Below are 27,737 nucleotides of genomic sequence, written 5' to 3' on the forward strand. Positions count from 1 at the left end.
ATTGGAGGTGAGTTCGGTGCTGCGTCTGGTGGGAGAATGGAGAGACAGGGCGGGAGAAAGAGAATGTGAGCGACAGAGAAAAGGAGAGACAGGTGCTGAAGATGGTGTTTGCAGAAAGAGAGAGAGATTTAGATATCAGTGGAGGGAGATTGTTACTCTGAGCTTCCAGCAGAGAGACGCACATCAAGAGAGAGAGAGAGAAACAGAGACATAAACATAAAGACAGAGGTACAGAGAGACAGAGAAATAGACAGAGACATAGAGAGAGAGGTACAGAGAGAGAGAGAGAGAAACAGAGACATAAACATAAAGAGAGAGGTACAGAGAGAGAGAAATAGACAGAGACGTAGAGAGAAATAGACAGAGACATAGAGAGAAAGGTACAGAGAGAGAGACAGAGAAATAGGCAGACATAGAGAGAGAGGTACAGAGAGAGAGAGAGACAGAGAAATAGACAGAGACATAGAGAGAGAGGTACAGAGGGAGAGAGACAGATAAATAGACAGAGACATAGAGAGGGAGGTACAGAGAGAGAGAGAGAAACAGAGACATAAACATAAAAAGAGAGGTACAGAGAGAGAGAAATAGACAGAGACATAGAGAGAAATAGACAGAGACATAGAGAGAAATAGACAGAGACATAAAGAGAGAGGTACATAGAGAGAGACAGAGAAATAGACAGAGACATAGAGAGAAAAATACAGAGACAGAGAAATAGACAGACATAGAGAGGTACAGAGAGAGAGAAATAGACAGAGACATAGAGAGAGAGGTAGAGAGAGAGAAAGACAGATAGACATAAAGAGAGAGGTACAGAGAGAGACAGACAGAGACATAAAGAGACGGGTACAGAGAGAGAGAGAGAGAGACAGAGGGAATCGGAGAGAGCGAGACAGACAGACGGAGGGAGAGAGACATAACGAGAGAAGTACCTAGGAAGAGAGAGGGAGAGAAACAGAAAGACTGAGGCGGAGAGAGACAGAGTGAGGAAGAGACATAGCTAAACAGAGAGGGAGAAAGGACACGAGTGAAAGTGACCAGCATCACCCCCACCCCCGCAGTGAAAGTGACCAGAATCACCGTCCCCGCCCCCACCGCAGTGAAAGTGACCAGCGGAGGCGGATGTCCAGGGACTGAGCGAAGCTCAGGATGCGGCTGCTGTCTATATGCTGGAATGCGGGATTACTGCTCGTGTTGTTGGGGTTTGATGGGTCCAGGGTAAGTGAGGGTGCAGTGGTGGCTGAGAGATCTCGCATCATACCCTAGAGGTGGCTGAATGCTGCATTAGTTGCTGTTTGACAACACTGTGTGTGTGAATGAGTGTAAGTCTTATGTCTATCTCGGTGTGATTCTGTTCGTAAGGATGAATGTGGTGTGTGTGTGTGTGTGTGTGTATCTATGTGTATGTGTGCGTGTATCTCCGTGGTGTGTCTATCGTTTCTCTATCTGTGTGTATGTGTATTGCTGTTTGACTGTGTCTGTATCTATCTGTATGTGTGTGCCTGTGCGTTTGTCTCTGTGTATGATTATGTCTGTGTGTGTGTCTATCTCTGTGAATGTGTGTATGTATGTGTGTCTATCTCTGTATATATGCGTGTGTGTGTGACTGTCTGTGTCTGTATATCTCTGTATATATGCGTGTGTGTGACTGTCTGTGTGTCTATCTCTGTATATATGTGTGTGTGTGTGACTGTGTCTGTGTCTATCTCTGTATATGTGTGTGTGTGACTGTCTGTGTATTTGTGTCTATCGCAGTGTATATGTGTGCCTGTGTGTGACTGTGTACGTGTCTATCGCTGTGTGTATATGTGTGTATGTGTGTGACTATACGTGTCTATCGCTGTGTGCATATGTGTGACTGTACGTATCTATCGCTGTGTGTATATGTGTGCCTGTGTGTGATTTGCTTTCACTGTCACTCCAACTTTCTACTATGTGCTGACCAACCCGGTTTTATCTGAAGTACATACTCCGATAAACTGTTTCTAGATGGGATGCGATTTAAATAATCGGTATAATGTACAGCAGAGAAAAACATTAGTGCTTTGCAACATTTATTTGTGTGGAATTGTCACAAGATATTTGTATTTCAGTAAAACCAATGGAGGTGAATAAGCAGCACAACTAAAAGAATTAGAAGAGTTTAAATATAATCAGGTGCTTTATAACAGCCGACTGGAATTCTGGCAGGCGGAGATTTGGGTGGAACCTGTACGAGTTCTCCCCACACTTCCCCAATGAACAGCGGCTTTTATTTCAATCTCACAAACCCAAATACTTTCATCAATAAGACACTTTGGTTTCAAATGTTTATCCGTTTGTAGCGCCTGGTTATCCGGAATCCAACCTTCATTTCTCATTTAACCAGACATTGTGAACCGAGAGTGGAGCCTGATTCCATTGGTCAGGCTCCCGATCCGATCGAGTTGTTTGTTTAGCAACAACTTGGATTTATTTAGCGCCTCTGTATAACGCCCCAATGCCTTCCACAGGAGCGTAATGAGATAAAAAAATAATTTCAAGCCAAAGGAGACTTTAGGATAGATATCCAGACATTTGGTCTAAAAGGTAGGTTTTAAGGAGGAGAGAGGCAGAAAGGCTTCCAGAGAGAATTCCAGGGCTTGGGGCCCAGGCAGGGTCAAATGGTAGAGCGATTTAAATCGGGAATGCCCAAGAGGCCAGAATTAGAGGAGGGCAGAGATCCCCCACAGTTGGAGGAGATTACAGAGATAGGGAGGGATTTGGAAATAAGGATGAGAATTTTAAAATCCAGGTATTACTTAACTGGGAACCAGTATAGTTCAGTGAGCACAGTGGTGAGGGTTGAAAGAGATTTGGTGAAAGTTAGGATATTACCAGCTGAGTTTTGAATGACCTCAATATAACCAAGGATGGAACATGGGAGAAATATTGTCCAGTCTAAAGGCATGGATGAGGGCTTTGGTAGCGGACGAGCTGAAGCAGGGGTGGAGTTGAGTGATGTTACAGAGGTGGAAACAGGCAGTCTTATTGACAATGTGCTTAGAAGCTCAACTCAGGGTCAAATATGGCATCAAGGTTGTGAACTTAACCTCAGAGTGTTACCGGGGAGATGGGTAGAGTCCATAGCTAGGAAAGGGGCTTTGGAGCTGTGACTGAAAACAATGGCGTCGGTCTTCCCGATATTTAACTTGAGGAGATTTCTGTTTATTCAGTACAGGATGTCAGATAAGCAGTCTGATCATTTAGAGACGGGAGGGAGGCTGAGAGTCATGGGGGTGAGCTGAAGCTGGCTGTTGTCAGCATATATGTGAAAACTAACATTATGTTTTGAGATGATGTTGCTGAGGGGCAGCATGTCAATGAGAAATAGGAGGCAACCAATGCTAGACCCTTGGGGGACACCAGAGGTAACTGCCTGTATGGGGAACAGAAGCAATTGCAAGTGATCCTCTGGTTATGACTAGATGGATAAGAATGAAACAAGGTGAGAGCAGTCCCACCCACCTAGATGACAGTGCAGATGTGTTAGAGGATGATCGCGTGGTCAATTGTGTCAAAGGCTACTGGCAGCTCGAGGAGGATGAGATAATTTGGTAATTAGTCATAGTCCAAAAAAGACCATAGGCTTTATCTCTTTATCAGAAAAAGACAATTGGTTATATAGCTTGAGTGGCACACTCCACATCAAGTATGGGGCAAGGCTGGTACAGGGATTAAACCCATCCTGTTGATATTATTGTACACCACACATGAGCCATCAAGCCAACTGAGCTAACTGACCCCCCCCCCCCCACAGGAGGATGAGGATGAGGAGGGATGATTTATTCTAACACCCAGTGTTATCATTTCTAGTGAAACCTTTTACCTTATTGAACCCCAAAACAACCATTCCCTGGAAAATGTTACATTTTCCCCAGGAGATACATCTAAAAGTGAGTTGTTGTGATCCAGAATGCGCTGCCTGAAAAGGGCGGTGGAAACAGATTTAACAATAACTTTCAAAAGAGAATTTGGATAAATACTTGAAAAGGGGAAATTTACAGGACTATTGGGTCAGATCAGGGGAGTGAGACTAATTGAACAGCTCTTTCAAAGAGCTGCCACAGGCTCAATGGGCTGAATGGCCTTTTCATATGTTGTAAGAGTCTATATTCCATTAAGAGTTCACTAGCTCAATGAGCATCAGCTCCCAAAGCAGTAGTTCCGTATTAATGCTGAAGTATGAGCAAACATTGGATTTTCCTGACCCTAAATTGGGCTGGACTGGAAGTAGGGAAGTAAGAAAACACAGGCAGCAACATCACATATCCATAATCCCGCCTACCCGGTTTTCCCAAGGGCAAGGGAGAGTGGGGGCCTCAGGACTGATCTGCACCAATTGTGAGGCTTATCTTACTGAAATGTTTCCAGTATTTCCAAAGAGAGACCATGATTAGGTGTGTCTGTGTCAAACCAGCTACATGGAGCCATGGAGCATGTCTACAGAAAGTCATGGAGGCATGAAGAGTATAAAAACCCAAGTAAAAATGCTTTTCAGAATGTAAAGGGTTTAGCAGTTTGTAGTTAAAGTTGCAGCAGCCCATCACAGATCAGGGGAGCTGTCAGCATTAAGAACTTTGCCAGCTCAGGGGGTCATTATGCTCCTGGCATCATGTGGCATTGGAACCGAAGGAGACTGTGATTTTTTAGGCATCTACACCTTGGTCAGTGGGGACCTCTGTGACGTTTCACAGGCAGCTGCAAACTGGCGCAAGGCCCAGGAGACGGATACCCTCTTCAACCAAACTGGACAACATATCAGCATCACAAGTGATGGGCATTGCAGGGTCAGAGGGTATTGGGTCTGGTGCTCCACAATACCCTCCTACAAGGGTCTCATTCATTGTGCTGGTCTGCTGCACTCACCATAATATGGCCCCCCAGAGGGGTGTGGACCTTGAGGTGAGGCTGCCCTGGAAGGGGACACCTCATCAGCAGGAGAAGGAGGTAAGAGAGGAGGGAGAATCAGAGGGAGAGGGAGAGGGAGATGATGCTAAGCCGCTGTATGTCGAGGTGGGCCTGTCCTTCATCCTCCAGAAGGAGGATCTCCATCCTTTCCCTCATGGGTAACAGGCCTCTGGCCTCAGGTCTCTGTGGTGCAATGACAGGCATTGGCACAAACTCTCGCCCTCAGTAATGGCTGCCTTGGCTGTGTCAAACCCGCCTCCATTTCCTGTCCCACCACCTTTAATTTGAACGGAAACCTGTCTCCATTCCAATTAAATGTTCATCTCTAGGAAAATCCGAAATTTAGTCATTTCCCACCGGATTAATGACAAACCAACAGCCCTAATTCCTGCTTCCCATTTCCTAGGGAGCCATCCAGCCCAGGGTGGCTGTGACTTGTGGAGTGCAGTTATTGTTTCACTCCCTGTTCCTGGAAAATTGTGCTAATTTGTTACAGCGATTGTAACCTTTGGAGATATCAGATCAAACTGATATTTTGAAGTGGATGAGCAAATACATTTAAAAATTATTTCACCATTTGTCCTTCTATCCATCTGGCTGGATTAATAGTAACTCAAGCTTGCACAAGGGACCAAGCGGTTTACTTCTATGATTCTACGTGGTATAGATGCAAGGCTGGGTTTGATGTGTTGCTGGTCTTGCTGCAATACTGCACCCTTGTGGGCAGAGATAGGGCACAGTCTCAGTCGCTGACACATGGCATTTTTAATCGTTTATAATCTATTGCTTTTCGGCTTTGAAGAAGCTGATCTAACCTGTCGTGTGTTCTATTTTGTTGTTCAGATGTGAACAGGTTAAAGAACAAAACAGTTTGAACTTTTTCATTTGATTTAGAGGAGAACTAAAATTTCCCAAATTATTAAAAAAGCGTTAATTCATCCTTGATGGATTTTGTGGCCTTGATAGTTTGGATATATGAGGGGAGGTTGTCGGAAAATATCCACTAATTAAACCAGACATCTAAAGGCAGTGTAGCTTCTGAGAACAAAACTAAATATTTCTATGTTAATTGTGAGGGGACTAAGACTACACATTGTGTATTTTTAAAATATAGATGGATATCCTCATGGCTATTTCTAAAATTTAAAAACTGGGCAACGACCTTTATAAATGGCTGAATCTATGTTTGACTGTGAGCCCCAAACAAAAAAAGCTGTGAGGCATATTTGGGAAGCTTGCACATCATTATCTCTGGGAAGCCACTAATGACCCCCTGTGGGCTGCACAGGCCAAATTCAAAGATAGCAATACAAAGGCCATCTGCATTTCATAACCCAGGCTGGCCACAGGATTTTGCCCATCTGCTAAGGGCCCCAAAACCTTCCTGTCAATTCTTAATGGTTGAGACATTTAACAATCTCAGGGACCCAGATAAGGGATAGGCTTTCTTCGTCAAAGACAGTGTGGAGAGGTGGGAGTCAAGTGGCATGGGCCTCTAGCTTGTGGAGCCAGTGATATTACCTTGCTGAACAGAGAAGCTCAGTCTGCTGTTTAACATCTGTCTAGTAGGCCACACCAAAGGAGTTCTGGCCCAGGTTGAACACATGGCCCTATCTACACTGCTTCTGCTAGGAATTCTGTACCATAACCTACAAGACTGATTCATCTATGCATGCCTAGCTTATCGTGCAAAGTCAACATACATCGGAAAAGTGAATTATACAGCATCAGTTTTCAACCCACTGACATCTGTGAAGGAATACGTCATTGGACTTTGATTCTGGATTCTGGAATTCAAGTGAAACAATATTTCTTTTCTCTGTAGTCTGCACTGTGAATCACTTTTTTATCTATCCAACTCTTTACTATCTGAATATGAGGAGAACATTGCAAACCCTCTTTCGCACTTCGAGTATGTGCAAATAAACTAACCTTTTGAGTTCACCCTATCTCGAGTTTGCTGTGAGGTTATTAATAGAAATTTGGATCAAAAACCAAATTTGCACCAAAACGAAGACCCACTGCATATTAAGAGTGAAACAAATCAAAATACCTTTCTGTTTATGGATGGGTGGGGAAAGGAGAAATTAGTGCTGTTCAAATTAACCCACCCTCCTCTCTGTAACAGAAATTGGGAGCTCAAATCGGAAAGCACCCATTTGAATATGACCAGAATCCAAGTTTAAGACACGAGCCAAATATGCCATTAAGAGTCAATTGGAAGCTAAGAGGTAAACTTGGTGGCTGGAAACATTTGAAAACACACATAACTTACTACAGCAAATTCCTTTTCCCTAACAGTAAGAAAATGGCAACTTTTGATTCCCAGTTGTGGGTCAAGCAAGGGTTATTGAACAGTGAAACTTTAGCAGCCCTTAGCACAGAGCAACTGGAAGCTACAGCCAGGGAAGTACAGGTCTCCATACAATTAATCTCCCAAACGACTTCCTGGTGCATAGTGCAGCAGAGCAGACAGGAACTCTTGCTGCAGACACTTACCCCTTGGATGACAAGGCACCATGTGTGTTTGAGCCAGGGAACTTCCAGAGTCTTGTCCTTTCAAGAAGTGTCTCCCTGCCCACCACAAAATGTGAGCAAGTCCGTTGTACTGCTCCGAAACGCAGGGGCCACTTGGTCCTTAATGCTGGAAGGAAACCAAAACCCACCCCACCAGCCTCTCCACCCCGTCACCACCCCCACCCCCCCACCCCCCAAAATTGCTGAATCCTCCCTGAACGCCAAAGCCCTGATCAGTGGAGTGGGAGGATGATCGGTGTTTGCCCCCCACTTCATGTGGTCTAGCTAGTATGTGACCTTGTTTCAGGCCCTGTCTCAGTGGGAATTGTCCCTGAACTACCAGTAGCAGGAATTGATTTCCTCTTCAGAAACGATTGGCTGGCAGCAAAGTGATAGCCAGCAATAGAAGAGTTCAACGTCAGCCAGCAGAAACCTGTAAGACTGAAGTAGGCTGGATATATTTAGAGGCCCAAAAGGCTGCCATAAAACCCTTAACCATTGAGCGAGCGCTGCTTGAATGTACCACAGCCAAAGCTGGGCCCATAGAGTTAAAAGAGGGTTCAGGAAGGGCCAACGGAGCTTAAAATAGATTCACAGAATATCCCAGAACTAAACAGGGACCAGAGAAGTACCAGAGCAGGGAAAGAGATAGGGAGGGAGATGCCCCACATGGTTGAAGAGCCTGAAGAAAGCCAAATTATTAAACCAGGAAAGGAAAGGTTAAGGTTTTGCCTTAAGTATGGCTGGCAGAAACCTTCTTTTGAAATTTAAAGAGGGAGAAAGGGAGTCCACAAACAGACAAGCAGATAGGGAGTGAGATGTCTCACCCAGCTGAAAAACCACAAGACGGTATAGCCGGAGTTGCACCTCCACTTGAGGCCATAAGTGTTCAGGGGACCTGGAACAAGTTAAGAGAGTGTCCGCTCCCAAGGCAACAGCCCTGAATAAGTTGCCAATGATTGGTTTAACTGACAGTCTGCTTGCATGCAAACAGAGGAGAGACCTCATCCTGAGTGAGACACAGCCAGAGTGAGAGTGGGTATAGCAACTTGGTGCACAGTGGGAATTCAGTACATAGGGGAAGAGGTGCTCTTTGCATTTTTTCTTTGCTATCCAACTTGTTAAATCTTCAGAGAGTGGTCTTGCCCTGCTGCAGCAGTAGAGGCTACAAGGGAAAGGAATGACTGGTGAGGAGAGGGTAAGGTCGGGTAAGTATTTACTACTTTTATCACTTATAATTTAAGGTCTTTTTGTGGTTTATAGTTTGTATATTATGTAGTAACAAGGATCAGGAAAGAAGGGCCCTAGAGTAATTGATTTAAAAGGTTTAATATAAAGGGATAAGTCATGGCAGAAGAGCTCAAAGCCATAGTGTGCTCCATCTGGGAAGACAGGAACATTTCCAGTGCCTGAGACCAGCATGTGTGCAGGAAGTGTGCCCAGTTGCAGCTCCTGGAAGCTCGGGTTTCAGAGCTGAAATGGTGGCTGGGGACACTGTGGAGCATCCGTGAGTCTGAGAGCATCATGGATAGCACATTTAGAGAAGTGGTCACACCACAGCTGAAGGGACTTGACGAAGGAAGGGAATGGGTGACCACCAGGCAGTCCAAGAGAAACAGGCAGGTAGTTCAGGAGTTCCCTGGAGTCCCGCTCGCAAATCGGTATTCCATTTTGGAGGCTGATAAGGGCACTGGTTCCTCCAGGGAGTGCAGACAGAGCCAAGCTTCTGGTGCCACAAGCAGCCTGTCTGTACAGGAGGGGAGGAAGGGAGGAAGAGCAATAGTAATAGGGGATTCTACAGTCGGGAACAGATAGGCGCTACTGTGGCTGTCAACATGACTCCAGGATGGTGTGTTGCTTCACTGGTGCCAGGGTCCAGGATGTCACTGAACAGCTGCAGGGCATCTTGAAGGGGGAGGGTGATAAGGCAGAGCTCGTGGTACATGTTGGTACCAATGACATGGATAGAAAGAGGGATGAGGTCTTGCATCTAGAATTCAGGGAGTTAGGTAGCAGATTAAAAAACAAGACCTCTCAGGTTGTAATCTCTGGATTACTCCCAGTGCCACGTGCTAGCAAGCTCAGAAATAGGAGAATAGCGCAGGTGAATATGTGGCTTAACAGCTGGCACAGGAGAGAGGGTTTTAGATTCCTGGATCACTGGGACCGTTTCTGGGGAAGGTGGGACCTGTACAAGAGGGATGGTCTACATCTGAACCAGAGAAGGGCTAACATCCTTGTGGGCGGGTTTGCTAGTGCTGTTGGGAGGAGTTTAAACTAATTCAGCAGCGGGAGGGGACAAAGGATGTTAGCAGAATAGGAACACATCATAATACAGTAAAACAATTAAGTCAGAGGGAGTACAGCTGCATTAAGCTTCAAGGGAATAAGGCAAGTCTGGATGGCCTCTACTTTAATGCCAGGAGTATTACAGGTAAAATGGATGAGTTAAGGGTGAGGATTGACACGTGGAATTGTGATATAGTAGCCATCACTGAGACGTGGTTGAGGGTGGGGCAGGATTGGCAGCTCAACATTCCAGGATCTAGAATCTTCAGGTGAGACAGGGGAGGGGGTAAAAGAGGAGGAGGCATTGCATTATTAGTTAAGGAGTCTGTTACTGCAGTAAGGAGAGATGATATCTTGGAGGGGGCATTGAATGAAGCTTTGTGGGTAGAGCTTAGAAATAAAAAAGGGGCAGCCACATTTTTAGGTGTTTATTATAGACCCCTAGATAATCAATGGGAAATTGAGGAGCAAATATGTGCACAATTTACGGATGTGTGTAAAAACAATAACAATAGGGTAATTATTTTGGTGATTTCAACTTTCTCAACATTAATTGGGATAGACATAGAGTTAAGGGTTTGGATGGAGTGTATTTCTTGAAATGTGTACAGGAGAACTTTTTAGGTCAATATGTAGAGGATCCAACAAGGGACGGTGCATTACCGGACCTAATTCTGGGGAATGAAGCCGGACAGGTGACTGAGGTGGTGGTGGGGGAGCATTTTAGTGATAGCGACCACAACATGGTACAGTTTAAGTTTGTTATGGACAAAGAAATAGACAAGTTGCTAAACAATGTTTTGGATTGGGGGAGAGTGGATTTTAGTAAAATAAGGCAGGATCTGGCCAAGGTAGACTGGGAACAGTTACTTGTGGGGAAATCTACAAAGGAGCAGTCGGTGGGGGGGGGGGGGGGGGGGGGGGGGTTCAAAAAGGAAATGGGGAGAGTACAGGCTCAACATGTTCCCTTTAGGGTGATAGGAAGGAGTAATAAGCCCAGAGAACCTTGGATGACCAGAGATATTCAGGATACAATGAGAAGGAAAAGAGAGTCTTTTAGCAGGTACAAGGGGAGCAAATCAGCGGAGGCATTAATGGAGTACAGAAAGTGCAGGGTGGAGCTTAAGAAAGCAATTAGGAGAGCAAAGGGGGGGTATGAGAAAGTTCTGGCTGGTAAAAGTAGGAAAAATCCCAAGAAATTCTATAAGTATATCAATGGGAAGAGGATAACCAGGGAAAGAGTAGGGCCCATAAGGGACCAAGGGGGTAATCTATGGGTGGAGCCAGAGGACATCGCTAGAGTGTTGAATGAATACCTCACATCCATCTTCACCCAAGAGAATGAGAGTGAAGGTATCGAACTCGGGGAGAGAGACCGCGAGATTCTTGAGTAAATTGATATAGGTGATGACAAGGTATTGGAGGTGTTGGCAGGCTTCAAAGTGGACAAATCTCCAGGTCTGAGTGATTTGTGTCCCAGACTGCTGAGGGAGGCAAGGGAGGAGATCGCAGGGGCTCTGACCCAAATTTTTAATTCCTCTCTGGCCACGGGGGAGGTGCCAGAGGACTGGAGAACAGTTAATGTGGTTCCGCTATTTAAGAAGGGTTGTAGAGATAAGCCATGGAACTACAGACCAATGAGTCTCACGTCAGTGGTAGGGAAACTATTGGAGAAAATTCTGAAGGAGAGAATCTATCTCCACTTGGAGAGGCACGGTTTGATCAGGGATAGTCAGCATGGCTTTGTCAGAGGGAGGTCATGCCTAACAAATTGGATTGAATGTTTTGAGGAGGTGACCAGGTGTGTAGATGAGGGTAGTGCAGTTGATGTAGTTTATATGGATTTCAGCAAAGCCTTTGACATGGCCCCACATGGGAGACTTATAAAGAAGGCAAATGCACATGGGATTCAGGGTAATTTGATAAGGTGGATTCAAAATTGGCTTAGTTGTAGGAGACAGATGGTGATGACAGAAGGATGCTTTAATGACTGGAAGCCAGTGTCCAGTGGCGTACCACAGGGATCTGTGCTGGATCCCCTATTATTCATCATTTATATAAACAACATAGATGACTATGTGGGGTGTAGGATTAGTAAGTTTGCGAATGACACAAAGATTGGCCGGGTGGTTAACAGTGAGCTTGAGTGTCTTGGGCTACAGGAAGATATAAATGGGATGGTCAAATGGGCAGATAAGTGGCAGATAGAATTTAACCCTGAAAAGTGTGAGGTGATACGCTTTGGAAGGAGTAATTTGACAAGGAAGTATTCAATGAACGGCATGACACTAGGAAGTTCTGAGGTACAAAGGGACCTTGGCATGTGTGTCCATAGATCTCTGAAGGTGAAGGGGCATGTTAGTGGGGTGGTGAGAAACTCACATTGGACATTTGCCTTCATTAATCGTGGCATAGATTACAAAAGTTGGGAGATCATGTTGGAATTGTATGGAACATTGGTGAGGCCACAGCTGGAGTACTGTGTGCAGTTCTGGTCGCCACATTATAGGAAGGATGTGATTGCACTGGAGGGAATGCAGAGGAGATTCACCAGGATGTTGCCTGGGATGAAACAGTTAAGTTATGAAGAGAGGTTGGATAGACTTGGGTTGTTTTCGTTGGAGCAGAGAGGACTGAGGGGCGACCTGATTGAGGTGTACAAGATTATGAGGGGCATGGACAGGGTGGATAGGGAGCAGCTGTTCCCCTTAGTTGAAGGGTCAGTCACAAGGGGGCATAAGTTCAAGGTGAGGGGCAGGAGGTTTAGGGGGGGATGTGAGGAAAAACTTTTTTACCCAGAGGGTGGTGACGGTCTGGAATGCACTGCCTGGGAGGGTGGTGGAGGCGGGTTGCCTCACATCCTTTAAAAAATACCTGGATGAGCACTTGGCACATCATAACATTCAAGGCTATGGGCCAAGTTCTGGTTAGTGGGATTAGGTAGGTAGGTCAGGTGTTTCTCACGTGTTGGTGTAGACTCGATGGGCCTAAGGGCCTCTTCTGCACTGTGTGATTCTGTGATTCTGTGACAGCTTTATGGCGATTTTAAGTAGGGATTAAGAAGTTCCCAAATTGGCCCAGAAAGCATGAGGGTGATGCCTTACTTAGTTGAAAAGCCACAGGGAGTTAAAAGAGAGCTGACCATCTTACAGAGGGCTGCACTGTTCCAAAAGACATGGAGTCTACCATCCAACTGACCAGCAGGGAGATTCCAACCAGATTACATCTCATTCCTACCCACCTTAATGTAGAATCATGAGGCAACCCACATTTAAGATGATCCATAACAACCCACCAGGCTACAGCACTGTGGCCCTTGCCTGGTATGGATGCAGGAGAGGCCCCTTATAGAAGGCAGTCTTCCTATCATCTAGGCCCAGAAAGGCTGCCCCAAGTTCAGGAGCAGATTGCCCACCTATTGCCATGCCAACCTATAGCATCTAGCAACAGTAACTGGAACATCCCAGTGGCGCTAGTGCCTGAGACAGACTCTAAACCGGAATCCCTGAAAGAGGACAAAGTCCCATTAAAACACCCCATTCTCCTGACGATAAGCCAAACCACAGTCCCTGGGTTTGAACAGCTGAATCCACAGGTTACCAAAGTGGGCAGGTAGGAGCTAAGCTGGACCAGAGCCCTATGATCAGAGGACCTGGTACTCACTGAGTGAGATGCCCAGCACTCCCTGGCAGATCGCCCTGAGCAGCTGGGCCATTACCCTGAGAGCTAACCACCCTGTAATGCCCCCAGACCCTTTAGAGGACACGTCATCCTTGACAGTGGCAGTGGTCTGTCAGGCTTGGTGAGTCTTCAATTCTGGATCCACTTGTTCTTCCGCAGTGAGGTACGTTGTTGCACTGGGGAGTGGAAATCGTAGCCCAGGGTTGGCTTCCCTCTCCCTCTCCCTCTGCTGTTCCACCTCGCTGTCAAGTCGCTTATGCCTCGAAGTGGGTGGCTTGTGTCTTGGTGGACCAGCTGGTGCCATTGCCAAATGATTGGCAGCATTCTCCTCCCAGTCAGTGGTGTTAATGCTCCATGCTTTAGGATAACCTTGAGCGTTTCCTTATACCTTTTCCTTCAGCAGCCCTTTGAGCGTCGGCCCATGGAGAGTGCGAGAAAAGAATCTGCTGAGGGAGTGAGTTCTCAGGCACCTGGATGCAATGGCCCGTCCATTAAAGTTGGTTCTGCAGAAGCAAGGCTTCAATGCTGGTAGACGCAGCTTCATGGAGGACACTGGCCTTAGTCTGGCTGTCCTCCCATCTGATCCCCAGGTTTCGATGCAAACACTGCTGATGTGGCGCTGGTAGACAGTCCATGTTTCGCTGCAGTAGAGAAGGGTGGTCAACACAACAGCTTTATAAATCAGAACCTTTGTTGCTTGCAAAAGTCCCTGTTGTCAAAGACATGTTGGCCTCCTTGAAGGAGGCAGCGCTGGCACAATTAACTCTGACCTCGTCATCGATGGTAGCTCCTTGGGAGAGGTGGCTGCTGAGATAAGGGAAGTGCTGCACATACTCCAGAGCCAGCCCATCTACATGGATGATGCAGGGGATACTCAACTGGCCCGTGGAATGTTGGTGAAGGATCTTCGTCATGGCGATGTTTAAGGACAGACCAAGCCTCTTATATGAGGAGCTGAAGAGGTTAAGCATCCTTTGCATGTCCTGTAGAGTGAGCCATCAAGCAACAATCATCTGCAAACTGAATCTGCAATCGTGTATGTCTATGGTGGATAGTTTCGCTTTTGCCCAGAAGTGACCAAGGTTAAAGAGCTTCCCATCCAGAAGGTGCTGACACCAGGTGGTGGCTCATCTTGGATGAAGTGGACGATGAGAGTCAGGTAAATGGTGAACAAGGTGGGGGCGATCACACCTTTTTTGACCTCGGTCTGGATGTGAAAGTTGTTAGTTTCAGATCCTCCACTCAGGAGGGTGGTGGTCATGTTGTTATGCAGGAGTCTCAGGATAGTGACAAACTTCAGGCAACCAAAACGTTGGAGGATGATCCATTGAGCTACACTATTTAAAGAATCAAACACCTTGGTCAGTCGATGGAGGCGAGGAACGATTCTTGATTTTGCTCCTGACATTTTTTCTGGATCTGTCTAGCCACAAAGACCATGTCCGCAGTACCCTGGGATGGTCGGTAGCCACACTGGGTTTCCAGCTGGATCACCTCAGCGTCCGGATGAAGGCGGGTTAGGAGGATGCGGGCCAGGATCTTACCCACGCTGGACTGGAGGGATATCCCCGTGTAGTTTTCACCATCAGATTAGTCCCCCTTCTTGTCAAGAGGAATGATGGTCACATTCTTGAGATCCTGGAGAGGGGGATGTCCTCTTCGTCCCAGAGGTAGAGGATGACCTGGTGGAGTGGTGACATGAGCTGATAGCTGCCAGCATAGTAGACCTCTGTGGGTATCTGGTATCTGGCCCACAAGCTTTGTTGGTTTTCATCTGTTGGATGGCTTGCTTCAGCTCATCAATGGTTGGTATATCGCTGACGGAATACTCCACAGGATGTTGTGGGACAGCTTGGAGGGTCTCCTCCGATATGGTGGAGTCCTGATTGAGGAGCAGTTCGAAGTGCTCTCTCCAACGCTGATGTCCTTGAGGAGCCAGGAGCTGTCCTGTGATCGGTCAAGCAGGGTCCAGAGATTATCTTGGTAGCCTGGGAGAAGTTGTGCATGTCGTGCTGGTCAGCGTAGGCCTGAATTTTGTGCACCTTCTCCACCCAACAGTTGTCCTTCATGTCTTTAATGAGTCTCGTCTAGGACAGCGGATTTGAGTTGCTCCCAGCCTACCTGGATGGAAATGCCATCAGTGGCGGGCACTTAATCCAGTGCACTGTGCAACTGGGCCTAGAATTCTTCCTGCAATCCTGGGTCCTTCAATGCTTTCTCTGGGCAGTTTTTTGGGTCCTTTGGTGTCTTGGTGCCAGGCAGATGTTCATCACTGAGCACATAACAATCCAGCAATATTCAGAACCCTTCATGGCCATCGTGACAAACACGTCCCTCAGGTCTCTGCCTCAGACAATGATGTAGTCCAGGAGGTGCCAATGGCCCAATCCCAGGTGCCTACACGAAGTCTTGAGCTGGTTCTTCTGGCAGAAGACCATGTTCATCACAATCAGACCGTATTGGGTGCACTTGGTCAACAGTCGGGTACTGTTAGCATTGGCCTTCCTCACGCCATTCTTGCCAATAGTTCCATTCCAGATTTCATGGTCACGTCCAATATGGGCATTAAAGTCACCTTGGATGATGACCTTGTTGATCCTTGGGATGGAAGCAAAGGTGCCATCAAGATCGGAGTAGAACGTTTCCTTCACTTCATGGTCGGAATCTAAAGTCATTGGTTATGACTAAGATGCAGGCATAGGGTCAACAGCCTCATGTTGACCCCCAACCAGAGTTCCGAGAGTGTGGCAGCTATCCTGTTCATCATAGTGAAACATACTCCGTGGATGTGGGGGACGTGGCCTGACTCCCCTTTCCAGAAGAAGGTGTACCCTCCACTGGCCTGCATCAGCTGTCCCTCCCCAGCGAGCCGGTTGTGTTAAACGCAGCGATGTTGATGTTGTGCCTCACCAGCTCCCAGCCACAATGGCAGCTTGCCTTTCCGAGTGATCATTCTTTGGGTTGTCAACAAGTGGCCTCACATTCCAGTTCTGATGTTTAGTTTTTTCCTTGTTTCGACCACAGTGATGGTGATACCACTGGGTGTGGTGTCCCAGCCAGGGGAAGTAGGACAGCCTATTTTTGGGGTACCTCTTCCAGCTCCCTCCCCATTTGGGGTAAGCAGAGGGTTATCCTGAAGAGGACTGCTCAGTCACAGATGCAGCTGCCGAAGGGCACCCCTGTCCCGACACAGGGGTCCGACAACAGTCACACACCTGCCATCTCTGTGCGGAATCTTGGCTGGGGGCCTCCAGGTATCACAGCCCTTTCCGAGGAGTTAGATAGACAGAGTTCTGAAAACAGTAGCTTTGCTTATGCCTGATCCCCAACTGAGGAAAATTCTGAACTCCAACACCAAACCTGACTTCCCATAAAGACAGATTTGAATCTTCCCATGTCACCTAATCATTCCACAACCAAGGACAGGACAATGTCCTTACTGATGCACTAGACCACATTTAAATCTGGGTTTAAATGCAGCAGGGAACAGCCATTGCCTCTGCTAACTGTGTGCTTGACGTGCAGGGTGAATAAGAGAATGCGTACACACTTATTCACTCCCTGTTCTTCCTTAAGACCACATAAAAAAAAATTAATTCTATTTTTTTTTTACAAGGTTCCAAGGACTGTGAGGGGACTAAAACCTCACACTGTATACTTTTATAAAATACATATAGATATCCACATGGCTATTTCTAAGATTTTAAAAACTGGACAAAAACCTTTAAAAATGGCCAAATCTATGTATGTTCCTGACCTCCGAACAAAGGAAGCTACCTAGCAGTATTGGGGAAATTTTCACATTGTTATCTCTGGGGACTGGGGATATAACGGCGCGGTGATGATCTCCAGTTGAAATTGCCCCTGGACAAGCCAGATCCCAGAGTGGAGCCCAGCCTGATAGATCTTAAGTTTTATTTGTTTATTTAAATACTTGTTATTGAACAGAGTAACAGCAGTCAGCTTTACAAAAGAATAAAGCATTTATTCAACAAGAAAAGATGAGCTATATTACAATACTTTTTCACCCACAGCTATACCTTTATAGATAAACACAGATTTGTAAGGATAACACAAGTTACAAAAGCTCTTATACTCTAATGTTCACAGTAAGTACACAGTCCATGTAAGCCTATGGCACCCTGTGGTCAGACACGCCAAACTCTGACCTTAGGTGGCAGATGTCACCTCAACCAGATGCTATGAATCTCTTCTCAACTCCCCCCAGATGCTTGTCACACTGTAAGCCAACCAGTCTCACTGAATTCCATCCTTCACACGAGGGTTTCCATTCTCCACTCTCCAGGACCTCACCTTGGAATCTTCTCCCAAACTGACACTCTCTCTTGGATGCCTTCCGCAAGGGTTCGCCTCCAGGGTTTTGAACTTTCCTTCTGATGTTACTCTTGCCTGGGTCACCACATGCATTCAATATGTTTTCCATGCACTCTCTCTCAACTGTCAACAGTACACCTCTGCTTCATATGCTCATTGCAAAGAGTTACAGAACTTCAGTTGTATCTTTGGACCTTCTTGCCTCTTGAAAGCTGTTCTTGCTTTAAATCTGCTTTCCACAGCTTTGGTTTCTTTAAATCTGAAGCTTGGAACCTTTCTCTCTGCCCCTCACTTTTAACTTCACTTAACAGGACCCTTTCCCAGGTTCCTGTTGCTCCTTTGGCTACAAGGTCTTCTTTGGACTTTCCCTCTTCCAGTCCCCTGGATTTTTGGGTTTTTTCTTTAGCTTGGGACTGGCTATCTGTCCCTTTTGCTCCATTCTGTCCTGGCAGCAACTCCAAAACCAACTGAACTCCAACAGCTCCCAAATTAAACTGCTGTCTTTCTTCTTCTGTATGTATGTCTGTGGGAGGAACCTTCCTATCTGGCCCCCTGTTGCCAGGCAACAGCACTGTTTTTCTACTCTTGTATGTTTACCTTTACCTAATAGCAGTCGTAAACTCCTCATTAGAAATGCAAGGAGCCTTTTAAAGTGAAACTAAAACTCCACTTGACCTCTCTTAACACTCAGAAATACAAATTAAGCTTAAATTTTAAAGCTAAAAGTTATTCCTAACAACCACAAATACAAATATAACATATTTAAACTATCTCTATTTCCTAACAACTGCCTGTGGGCTGCACAGGCCAAATTCAAAGAGAGCTATACAAAGGCCATCTGCATTTCATAACCCAAGTTGGCCAACAGGAGTCTGCTCATCTACTAAGACAAAGGGCCCCAAAACCTTCCTTTCAATTCTTACTGGTTGAGACATTAAAAAATCTTGGCGACCCAAACAAGGGATATACATCCCTCGTTAAAGGCAGTGTAGAAAGATGGGAGTCATGTGACATGGGCCTCTGGCTTGTGGAAGCAGTAATATTGCCGTGCTGAATTGAAGAGTTCAATCTGCTGTTTAATGTCTATTGAGCAGGCTACACTGAAGGAATTCTGGCCCAGGTTGGATACCTGGCCCCATCTACACTGCTTCTGCTGGAAATTCTGTACCATCGCTGACAAGACTGATTCATTTTTGCATTCCTATCTCATTATGTAAAGTCAGCACCACCAGAAAAGTGAAATATACATCATTCATTTTCAGCCCATTGACCTCCGTGAAAGAATACCTCATTGGCCTTTGATTCTGTACTCTGGAACCCATGTGAAACAATATTTCATTATTTTTGTGGTCTCTGTACTGTAAGTCTTTCTTTTATCTGTCCGTCTCTTCACTCTATGTATATGAGGGGGACATTGTGAACCCTCTTTCACATTTTGGGTGGGTGCAAATAAACTAGCCCTTTAGTTCACTGTGGGGTTATTAACAGAAAATTGGGTCACACAAAAACCGAGGGGTTGGGAAATACGCCATTGCTTATAAAAAGGGAAACAAATCAAAACACCTTTCTGTTTACAGATGGGTGGTGAGAGGAGAAATTAGTGCTGTTCAAATTAATGATCCCACTCCACACCCCCTCCCCCGTCTGTAACATAATGTTGGCATTACGCGACATGAAGTGGGTCATTATACTAGACCCTTTTTGGACTATTCCAGATCATGTGTACTCCTCGATGATTACTCTCACTTAAGGTTGAGAAAGAGAGATCTCACAGACATTCAAATGATTCTGAAGCATTGATCTAACTCTTCCTGAATGAAAGGAATATTACCATCTTCCAGATTGTCATTTTAACAAGTTTTAGCTAAATCATAACAACCCAGGTATTATAAGGGTCTGGGCTTCTCTCCTCAACAATGGCGTGGGTTTTCGAGTTTGGACATTGGAGACTATATGAGACAATATACTTTCTACATTATAAAAAGATTTATTAATGAACCAAACATTCACTTCACTTTTGATGGTAATTGCAAACTGGATAGTTCTAGGAAAAAATGTATAATCTTGTTTCCAATAGCGAATCTAAATCTTATTAATGTTAGAGAGAGTTATTTAAGATATCCATCAATATTTAAAGAAGCACTTACCTTAAATCCCCGAGTAGAAAGCTACCGAGTATAGTAAGATACCTCTATTCCAATTAAGAAACTATCATCACTACACTACAGCAGCTACCTTTAACTTGAGAGACGCTGGAGGGAATCCAATGAATTTAAAAACCCTACTGTGTGGTTTCAAAATTTATACCATAAAAGAACTGAACTAGCAGGAAGCATGTTGCGCACTCATGCTGGACAATATCCTTTGCTTTCGTCAACATCCGTCCTTTTAGTCAATATCCTTCAAGCAAACAGGATACTGAGAGGTGCAGATAGTGGTCACTACACTCAGTTTCCAGGAATCGATTTACAAGTTATTTATGGTCAATCTTAAGGGTACAATTGTTAGAATGTGGTATTTACAATTTATCAGTGCCTTGCTGAGTTGATGTAGAGGCCAGTTCCTGTTTTTTCAGGACTACTTTGTGTTAGAGGATATAACATATTCTATGCCACAGGATGTTGTTGTGCCCAGGCATGTTTATAAACTTCTTGAACCTTTGTCCAGCAGATGAACTAACTCTGCACTTACTTTTTAATCCCTACTTCATTGCAGAAACTCTCTTTTTAATCATATGACTCCATATTTATAGCTGGATTCTCTTATAACTCCATAATTATAGCTGGATTCTCTTACAACTCCATAGTTATGGCTGGATTCTCTTATAACTCCATAGTTATAGCTGGATTCTCTTATAACTCCATATTTATAGCTGGATTCTCTTATCACCATATTTATAGCTTAATTCTCTTATTACTCCATAGTTATAGCTGGATTCTCTTATAACTCTGTAATTATAGCTGCATTCCTTCACAATTGCTAAGAGAGAGGGTTTGGTGTCTGATATTTTCCAACATCATCAAACCATCAAAAACTACAGATAGATTTCTGTTGCGTAAGGGTATTTAGGGAAATGGAGCAAAGATGGGTGAGTAGAGTTCAGGTACATATCAACCATGATCTCACAGAATGGCAGAACAGGCTTGAAGGGCTGAATGATCCCCACCTGTTCCTATGTACGGTGGAAAGAGGTTGAATTAAACATTAACAACTGATCACTCTATATGAGCATTGCTGAATTTTGGTATGGTATCTCTAGCCTTTATTCTTTGTTCCCACAGACAATCAGTCCTAAGGATGGTTGGCAAGTGTACAGCTCTGCCCAGGATCCCGATGGGCGATGCATTTGTACTGTCGTGGCTCCAGAACAGAACCTGTGTTCAAGGGATGCTCGAAGCCGGCAACTCCGTCAGCTACTGGAGAAGGTAAATCTGCTCCTCCATTGAACACGTATTTCAAGTAGATGGTTGTGGGAGATCAATCAGCTCAGTCCCAGGATATCACTGCTGGCATTGCTGAGGAGTAGTGTTCTCAGCCCAACAATCTTCAGCTCTTCATCAATGGACTTCCCTCCATCACAAGGATAAAAGGGGGGGATGTTCACTGATGATTGAACAGTACCTTGCAGCAGACTTTTTTCTCTAATGCTTGCCTGTATTTACTGATCCAGTATGCTTGAGACAACCACAAGAAGTCTGCAACTGCTTATTTAAACTCTGGCCTACCCACATAGTTCTGAGTCTTATCAACTGCACACTGTATCCTGGGCTTTGTTAATAGGGACATGGAGTACAAGAGCAGAGAGGTTATGCTGAATTTATATACGACACTCATTAGACCTCAGCTAGAATATTGTGTACAGTTCTGGGCGCCACATTATAGGAAGGATGTGAACTCATTGGAGAGAGTGAAGAAGAGGTTTACAAGAATGGTTCTAGGGATGAGAAACTTCAGCTATGAGGATAGATTAGAAAGGTTGGGACTGTTCTCCTTGGCTAAGAGGAGATTTGATAGAGATGCTCAAAATCATGAGGGGGCTGGACAGAGTAGATAGGGAGAGGCTGTTCCCAATTACAAAAGGATCAAGAACGAGAGGCACAGATTTAAAGTGATTTGCAAAACAAGCAAATGTGACGTTAGAAAAAACTTTTTCACACAGCCAGTGGTTCGGGTCTGGAATGCACCGCCTGGAGGCAGGTTCAATCGAGGCATTCGAGAGGACATTAGATGATTATTTGAATAGAAATAATGTGAAAGGATACAGGGAAAAGGCAGGGCAATGGCCCTAGGTCATGATGCTCATTTGGAGAGCCGGTGCAGACATGATGGGCCAAATGGCCTCCTCCTGTGCCGTTAGGATTCGGTGATACTTTGTAAACCTAGTCTGACTAAAACAATTTGCTTTTCACAACCTTTTTCTGCAGGAGTCAGGCCTCAACGCTCAGTCCTTCAGGCCACGCCCATCAATAGAAACTAAAACGTGAAGATTTAAAGTGGCCTCACAGCTGTAGCATTCAGTCCGAGCTTTAAATTCACAACTCTAAATTTCAGTCTCAGGATCCCACTGGTAGACGACTCACAGTTTGGGAAGCTCTGACTGAAATAATGAATCAATCCATCCCAACAAACAGCAAGACCTGTGCACATTCTGGCTTGGGCTAATAAGTGGTAAGTAACATTCATGCCACCTAAGTGCCAGGTAATATCCACCTCCAACAAGAGAGAATCTAATTATCTCCCCTTGACATTTGATGGCATTACAATCACTGAATTTCCCACCATCAACATCCTGGGGTCACTATTGATCAGAAACTTAATTAGACCAGCCACATAAATACTGTGGCTACAAGAGTCCGGGCATGACAAGAGTCCAGGAAATCTGTGGTGAGTAACCTCAACTTCTGACTCCCCATAGCCTGTCCACCACCTACAAGACACCCAAGTCAGGTGTGTGGTGGAATACTCTCCACTTGTATGTTAAGAGTGCAGCTCCAATAACACTCAAGAAGCTTTTTTGCATTCTTTCATGGGATGTGGGCATCGCTGGCTAGGCCAGCATTTATAGTCCATCCCTTGAGGAGGTGGTGGTGAGCACCATCTTAAACCACTGCAGTCCAGGGGTACACCCACAGCGCTATTAGAAGGGAGTTCTGGGATTTTGATGCAACGACAGTGAAGGAACAGTGATATGTTTCCAAGTCAGGATGGTGTGTGGCTTGGAGGGAAAGTTGCAGGTGGTAGTGTTCCCAAGTATCTGCTGCCCTTGTCCTTCTAGGCGGTAGAGGTCGTAGGTTTGGGAGGTGCTGTCTAAGGAGGCTTGGTGAGTTGCTGCAGTGTATAGAAACATAGAAAATAGGAGCAGGAGTAGGCCATTTAACCCTTCGAGCCTGCCCTGCCATTCAATAAGATCATGGCTGACCTGATATTCTTCAATTCCACTTTCTTGCCTTTTCCAGATAATCCCTTACTAATTAAAAATCTGTCTATCTCCGCCTTGAATACAATTAATGACACAGTCTCTACAGCTCTCTGCAGTAAAGAATTCTACCGATTAACTATCCTCAGAAAAGAAATTCCTCCTCATCTCTGTTTTAAATGGGTGACCCCTTACTCTGAGATTCTGCCCTCTGGTCCTAGACTCTCCCACAAAGGGAAACAACCTCTCAGCATCTACCCTGTCAAGCCCCCTAAGAATCTTATATATTTCAATAAGGTCACCTCTCAGTCTTCTAAACTCCAATGAGTACAGACCCAACCTACTCAACCTCTCCTCATAAGAAAATCCCTCCATACCCAGGATCAACCTAGTGAACGTTCTCTGGACAGCCTCCAATGCCAGTATATCTTTCCTTAGATAAGGGGGAACAAAACTGTTCACATTATTCAAAGTGTGATCTAACTAGTGCCTTGTATAGTTTTAGCAAGACTTCCCTATTTTTATACTCCAATCCCTTTGAAATAAAGGCCAACATTCCATTTACCTTCCCTATTACCTGTTGAAATTGTACGTTAGCTTTTTGTGATTTGTGCACGAGGACCACCAAATCCCTCTGTGTTGCAGCTTTCTGCAGCCTTCCTCCACTTAAATAATATTCAGCTCCTCTATACTTCCTGCCAAAGTGCATAACCTCACACTTTCCCACATTATATTCCATTTGCTACTTTTTTGCCCACTCATTTAACCTGTCTATATCCCTCTGGAGACTCCTTGTGTCATCCTCACCACTTGCCTTCCCAACTATTTTTATGTCACCCGCAAACTTGGTGATAGTACATTCACTTCCTTCATCTAAGTCATTAATATATATTGTAAATAATTGTGGCCCCAGCACTGATCCCTGTGGCACTCCACTAGTTACAGGTTGCCATCCTGAAAATGTCCCCTTATCCCAACTCTGCCTATTAGTTAGCCAATCCTCTATTCATGCTAATATACCACCCACAACACCATAGGCTCTTATTAAATAGCCTTGCATGTGGTACCTTATCGAACAACTTTTGGAAATCCAAAATACACTGCTGCCACTGTATGTCATTGGTGAAGGGAGTGAATATTGAAGGTGTTGAATGGGGTGCCAACCAAGCAGACTGCTCTGTCCTGGATGGTGCCAATCTTGGATATTGTTGGAGCTACACTCATCCAAGCAAGTGGAGGGTTTGTGCCTTGTAGATGGTGGACAGGCTTTGGGGAGTCAAGAGGCAAGTTACTTGCTGCAGAATTCCCAGCCTCTGACCTGATCTTGAAGCCACAGTATTTATATGGCTAGTCCAGTTCAGTTTCTGGTCAGTGGTAACCCTCAGGACGTTGACAGCAGGAGATTCAGTGATGGTGATGCTATTGCCAAGCTTAACACAATCCAAGATGAAGATCCCACATGATTAGTACCCAATGCACCCCCCTTAAATATTCATTTCCCCCACCAATGGCATAAAATGGCAGCAATTTATATCATCTATAAGATGCACTACAACAATTTGTTAAAGCTTCTTTAACTACATCTTCAACCATCTAAAAGGACAGGTGAAGCAGGCACATAGGAACACCACCATCTGCAAGTTCCACTCGAAGCCACACACTGTCCTGAGTTAGAACAATACCATCATTCCTTCACTGTCAACGGGTCAAAAATCTTGTAACTGCATCCCGAGCAGCACTGTGGGTACCAAACCACATGGACTGCAGTGATTCAAGAAAGCAGCTCATCGTCACCTTCTCACATAGCAACTAGGCTGGGCAAGAAATACTGGTATTTCCAGTGATGCTCACATCCCATGAATGAGTAATAAAAAGCAATGTTGGTGAAGTGTTAGGAAGAAAGAAAGAACAATTTATCTAGTGCCTTTCATGGCCAATCTCTGCACAGAAAGCAATAATATAATAACAACCTGTTTCAGTAATTTTTATTGAAAAATTATATTGGCTAGGAAAACCGCCCTGTATTTTTACATCAGTTCTGTGGGATCTATGACATACACCTGTATAAAATCCTCCATATTTTTAGTTTTTGTTGGATTGAGTTTCTTGTTTATTGTTTGACTAAAGGTGCAGAACATGTCTCAATCTATTGAGGTCTTGAATCTGAGGACACAGAGGGACTTTCAGTATGTGTTAAAAATGGAAACACAAATGAAAGGATTAAAGGGAAAATTTCGACAAATTGAAGATGACCGGAAGACACTTCTAACGAAGCATTTCCAGGTAGGACTAAATATTTCACAATCAGTGAGTGAAAAACCAAAGCTGAATCTAGGATTCTGACTGCTGAAATTTTCCAGGAGCTGAAGGAAAAGATGGAGGAGTTACTCCCACTGATCCCTGTCCTGGAGCAATACAAAACTGACAGCAAACTGATCATTCAGTTCAAAGATGAGGTGAGGAATCTGTCTGCAGTGCTGACTGGGATCCAGGAGGAAACTGGAGCTTATGACTATGAAGAGCTTCAGCAGAGAGTCCTCAACCTGGAGAGCAGACTTCATGACTGCATGAAGAAACTCTGTGAGTTTCCAATATTTGGAACAATGGCATTTGTCTAGTGAAACTTGAATTGCTTGGAAAGTGCAACTGGCCATTTCTCAGATGCTAAATTTGGCATTTCAGCATCATGGAAATCCCAGGACAGGTGACCATTCAGCCCAACAAGCCAATCTACTCTAATCCCATTGGTTTCCCAATCCCCTTATTTTTATTATACTCTCTCTTCCCAAATCCTCATTCCCTTTTAAACAATGATAATTCAGTCTTCATGTTGTCCTCCTCTACACTGATAAGAATGAATGGGAGTGGCAGAACAGCAATCTGATTGGTCTCATTATTCCAACAGAGGAATTGCATGACCAGGAATTATTGAATCAGTATCCAGCTCATTCACTTTGTACTGTCATGGTAATCAGATTATCCAAGGATTATCAATCCCTATCAATGAGTCTACAACACCCCCAGACATGAGGTGAGGAAAACCCCCAGTAAGGTGGGGGGGAGCTTTGGGAACCATAGGTCCAGATTCACCTGTTCCTCCCAAACTCGCTCCACTCACCACACGTCAGGTCTCCAATTACTCAGCTACCAGACCCAATTTTTTGTACTTTCTGGGAGAAATCTCTCCCACCTGAATAAATCAATACTAGTTTCCAGCTTCCAATGGCTTCCAGTCTGTTCTATAGATTGACCACTCGCTGAATTTTTAGTTTTAAATTTACCCCTATTTGAAAAGCAGGTGCATTGGGTGAGCAGCTGAGTGTGAAAGTTTCTCCCAGGATGGCCTCCTCAGGAGACTCGGAAGTCATTTGTGTGATAATTATTGAAGCCCCAGTGAAATGTTTGGTAATTGTTATTCCAGCATGTGGCAAGTTGATGAAAATCAGCCTCCCCATCACAGTGAAAACCTCTGGAACCAGGTTTGGAGCATGGATGATGGATCCCCTTGCAACAGAGAAAGACAACAAGGTTTGTGGATCATGGGGAGTGCAAATTGCATACAAAGTGGGAAACAGATAGGGATTAAATGAGGTTACTTGGACTGTCAAATAGTGGGAAGCGGTGTTCCACAAGGATTGATGTTGTTCACCTTTTACATAAACAACAATTTCAAAATTTGTGAATGACATCAAATTAGGGATGTAGGAATGCAGTTCCCCTCCAAGTCACTCACTGTCCTGACTTGGAAATATATCGCTGTTCCTTCACTGTCGCTGGGTCAATATCCTGGAACTCCCTCCCTAACAGCACTATGGGTGTACCTACATCACATGGACTGCAACGGTTCAAGAAGGCAGATCAACACCACCTTCTCAAGGGCAATTAGGGATGGGCAATAAATGCTGGCCCAGCCAGTGAAGCCCACACTCCGTGAATGATTTAAAAAAAAGAGAACAATAACAAAATGAGGAAGTCATTAATAAACCAGCAGAGTGTGAGCATAATTGAACGTATGATGTAAATAAATGTGAGGTGGTACATTTTGCTATAAAGAATGTCTGTTGGACATTAGTGAACCAGATTCATTTTTACAAATTTGATGACAATTTCATGGTCACCATTACTGTGATAAGGATTTCAATTCCAGATTTTAAAAAAATTAATTAATTGAATTTAAATTCCATCAGCTGTTGTGGGGGGATTTGAACACATGTCCCCAGAGTATTAGCCTGGGCCTCTGGATTACTAGTGGCATTGCCACTATGCCATCATTTTGCCATAATGCTTAGGAAACAAGTGTCTAAATAGGGTAGAGGAACAGGGAGGTCTGGGTTACTGGTAGAAAGATCACCAAAAATAGCAACATAGGCTATAAGGCCATAAAAAAACAAAGCAAGCACTGGAGTTCATTTTTAGAGGGACAGAACTGAAAAGTAGAGAAGTTTTGTTGAACTTATATAGTTTCTTAATTATACCACACGTGGAGTTCTGTGAACAATTCTGGTCTCCATATTATAAAAAGGATGTTGAGGCATTGGAGAGGGTGCAAAAAAAATTACTCGAATGATAC

General features: G+C 44.7%; 1 protein-coding gene across 1 annotated transcript in view; it reads left to right on the plus strand.

The window, feature by feature from the left end:
• The first annotated feature begins 934 nt into the window (after positions 1–934).
• Positions 935–27,737, plus strand: part of olfm3a (olfactomedin 3a) — a 35,099-nt gene continuing 8,296 nt past the window's right edge. Inside the window, exons 1-5 of the mRNA XM_041207559.1 lie at positions 935–1,218; positions 21,033–21,176; positions 25,295–25,450; positions 25,528–25,747; positions 26,589–26,695. Coding sequence (XP_041063493.1) covers positions 1,150–1,218; positions 21,033–21,176; positions 25,295–25,450; positions 25,528–25,747; positions 26,589–26,695 — 696 coding nt within the window. The 5' untranslated portion in view covers positions 935–1,149. The remainder of the gene's footprint in view (positions 1,219–21,032; positions 21,177–25,294; positions 25,451–25,527; positions 25,748–26,588; positions 26,696–27,737) is intronic.

This window comes from Carcharodon carcharias, chromosome 16 (genome assembly GCF_017639515.1).
Source record: "Carcharodon carcharias isolate sCarCar2 chromosome 16, sCarCar2.pri, whole genome shotgun sequence".
Taxonomy (NCBI): domain Eukaryota; kingdom Metazoa; phylum Chordata; class Chondrichthyes; order Lamniformes; family Lamnidae; genus Carcharodon; species Carcharodon carcharias.